Source organism: Penaeus japonicus, unplaced genomic scaffold, assembly GCF_977035675.1.
Source record: "Penaeus japonicus unplaced genomic scaffold, GWHDUDI00000001_assembly GWHDUDI00000042, whole genome shotgun sequence".
NCBI classification, from domain to species: Eukaryota; Metazoa; Arthropoda; class Malacostraca; order Decapoda; family Penaeidae; genus Penaeus; species Penaeus japonicus.
The window spans coordinates 20,677,362-20,679,861 of NW_028234444.1; the positions used below are offsets into that span (position 1 = coordinate 20,677,362).

Sequence of the window (2,500 nt, forward strand, 5' to 3'; positions counted from 1 at the left end):
TGGCTGGGTATTTGTTTACATGTAAAAAAACAAAACAAAACTAGTAAACTACCTAATATGTTTATTATCTGATGAAATGCACACTTCTGGCTATATAATAATGCCTGTGTGTTGGTTTTTCTTTATCCTGTTCGATAAAATATGAGAGTTTTATGGTAGTTGCTCTTGGTTGTATAGATCTCACATCCTCTCTGGTGCTGTGGTGTGTATGTCTGTTTGTCTGTCTCTGCGATTTCAATCCCAATTTTTCCTCTCTTATTGAGGTTGTATTCTATAGTGTGCTAGATCTTGTCTTTAAAAAAATATCCGGCCAAATTAATGGCACAAATTTTATCAAGATTATTTATTGGAATGTTTTTTGATATTTACGGATTCTAATGTTATGACAGAAATGTGCTATTTAACAAATATAAGTTATTTGTTATCCATGAAAATAAAATAAGATCACACGATTTTCCCCTGATTTTTATTTAACAATCCCCCGGAAAAAAATATGAAGCATCAAATTAATCAGCAGAAACACGATTATTACAGAGCAAGATATACAGTGTCAAACGTTTGAAAAGTACACACTAAAATGCGTGTGGGTGCGGAACACACACAGCCTGACGGGCGTATTGGATCACGGTTTATAAATAGATATCCATACATATATATATTAGGCCCAAAATGAACTACATTTATCCTATTAAAACATTAAACCAATGTAAAGAGAGCGCACGCCCCAAAAATAATATTCAAAAGAAAAAAAAGAGGTCATTTTCGTAAACGAGTATCACAAATATTGCAACAAAGCCTCAACACCCACACTCATAGGTCTCTGTATCTCTATGCAAACAATGATGCTGCAAAAAGTCATCCAATCAATAGTTTTTTAAAGGAAAATAAAAACGGGAATTAGAGAGAGAGAATACACAAAATCATTCCCGATGTTTATACAATAGCGTTGATAAACACGAGATTATCGGAATCCCAAACGAGGTTTCAAGCTGCTACTTCAAAAGAACAAAGGTGTTTCTTCATTGCCAATGACGGTTGAGAAGAAGGCATTTCTGGCTCTATTTTCATGCCCTCTATCCTCTGCGGGTTGCTCTATCCAACAGGTGACACTTGCCCAGCGCTTTCATTGAGTGAGGCCAGGGGTCACAGTCATGGCATAAGGAAACCATCTTTATACATGGCGTCATAGGAGTGGGAATGGAGAGTCCCAGACTTATCCAGAGATTTCGGGGACTCGCCTCCCTTCTCCTCTGGCCAGGACCAGCTGATCACGCCAAGGGGAGGCCTGGCTACCGTTTACGTGATTCCAGGCGGGGGTAGGCGGGAGATTTGGTATTTTCCCGTAATTTCCAAGCGTTTGGCGCTGTTGAGGAGGGAGAGGCTTGCTCCGCCATTTCGATTCGTGTGGCGGGGGCCCGAGAGGCGAAGCGGCCGAGCGGCGGCGGCGGCGGCGGCTCGGACCCACGCCGCTCCGGCCGCCCCGCTACACGTGGCACCGCCGCCTCCGCCCACACAGAAAACGGGAAGGATTGGAATCGCCACAAATCTTCGAGAGAAGCGATTTGGGCTGTTTCTTGCAAGCAAAGTGTCCGTCTTGGTGCCTGTGCAAGGCGACGGAGGCGAGGAGGCCGCTGGGGCGGCGGTGGGCGCTCCTGCGGGCGCTCGCGGGCCTTGTGTTCGCGCGGTGGGGTTTCTCTCACCAAGGACTCCACTCATTTCCACTAGAACTTTTTCTAGGCAGAATGGCCGCTTTGTAGATATAGAACGAAATTTCTTAAATATTATAAAACCTGGAGATGTATTTGGCCATTAATGATTCTCTTTTCTGAATTTACGATTTATTGTGTGTACCTGCTCGCTGCGAGAAGCCGCACTTCACACCAAGACATGGCACAGATCAGCCGGGAAACTCTGAAGGCGAAAATATCTGGTAATGTTTTTGCAGGTTCTAGACATATTTACAGGCCGCCTTCTGGCAGGGGCCTTTCTAAGTATCCACTCCATCGAATGAGGTTAGTAGCCCGCCGTGTTAGAGTTGTGTTAGGGGCTAAAATCGCGTGTGAACGATCCTGGTGACGAGTGGGGAGAGTCATGCAGTGCGACGTTGCCGCTGTTCGCCGTCGGGAGATGTTTACTTCCGCTCGTGTGCCGTGTCTGGGCGCGCGGCGTTGCCACGTCGCGATGCTGGTGGCCCGGGCGGCGAGGAGCGTCACTCGCGCTCGCGGAGCTGACTGCACGCCACCGTCGGTACTTCCTTCCCACCGGCACTCCGCTGATACTAAGCAGTGTTTGAGCCGCATTTCCCCCCAGACTGCAGCTGCCAGGGCAAGTGAGCATTTCTGACGGGTTATTTCGGTGCCCCTGTATTTACTTCGAGTGAAATGTTGTGTTGAAGGGAAGCGGGTCTTTATTTCTGTCAGTTGGACCTTGGAGCGTCGTACTGAGAGACGAGACCGGCATTTTGAGGCGACAGCCCTGGTAAGGACCAAGGGGGGTTGCT

General features: G+C 47.0%; 2 protein-coding genes across 16 annotated transcripts in view; both read left to right on the forward strand.

Annotated features, from left to right (window-relative positions):
• The window catches only part of LOC122265216 (Mitochondrial calcium uptake 1), a 32,513-nt gene extending 32,061 nt beyond the window's left edge, over positions 1-452 (forward strand). For all 10 annotated transcript variants that reach the window (XM_086535053.1, XM_043034400.2, XM_043034396.2 and 7 more), the window contains one exon: positions 1-452. This exon is cut by the window's left edge and continues 1,687 nt beyond it. The gene's annotated coding sequence lies outside the window, so the exon portion shown is untranslated.
• Positions 453-1,775: 1,323 nt separating this feature from the next.
• Positions 1,776-2,500, forward strand: part of Non2 (upstream activation factor subunit spp27 homolog Non2) — a 15,435-nt gene continuing 14,710 nt past the window's right edge. For 3 of the 6 annotated variants that reach the window (XM_043034403.2, XM_043034404.2, XM_043034405.2), the window contains exon 1: positions 1,847-2,329. In XM_043034403.2, coding sequence (XP_042890337.1) covers positions 2,092-2,329 — 238 coding nt within the window. In that variant the 5' untranslated portion in view covers positions 1,847-2,091. Of the gene's footprint in view, positions 2,330-2,500 lie in introns of all 6 variants that reach the window. The other 3 variants (XM_043034406.2, XM_086535056.1, XM_086535058.1) reach the window with 2 other exon arrangements.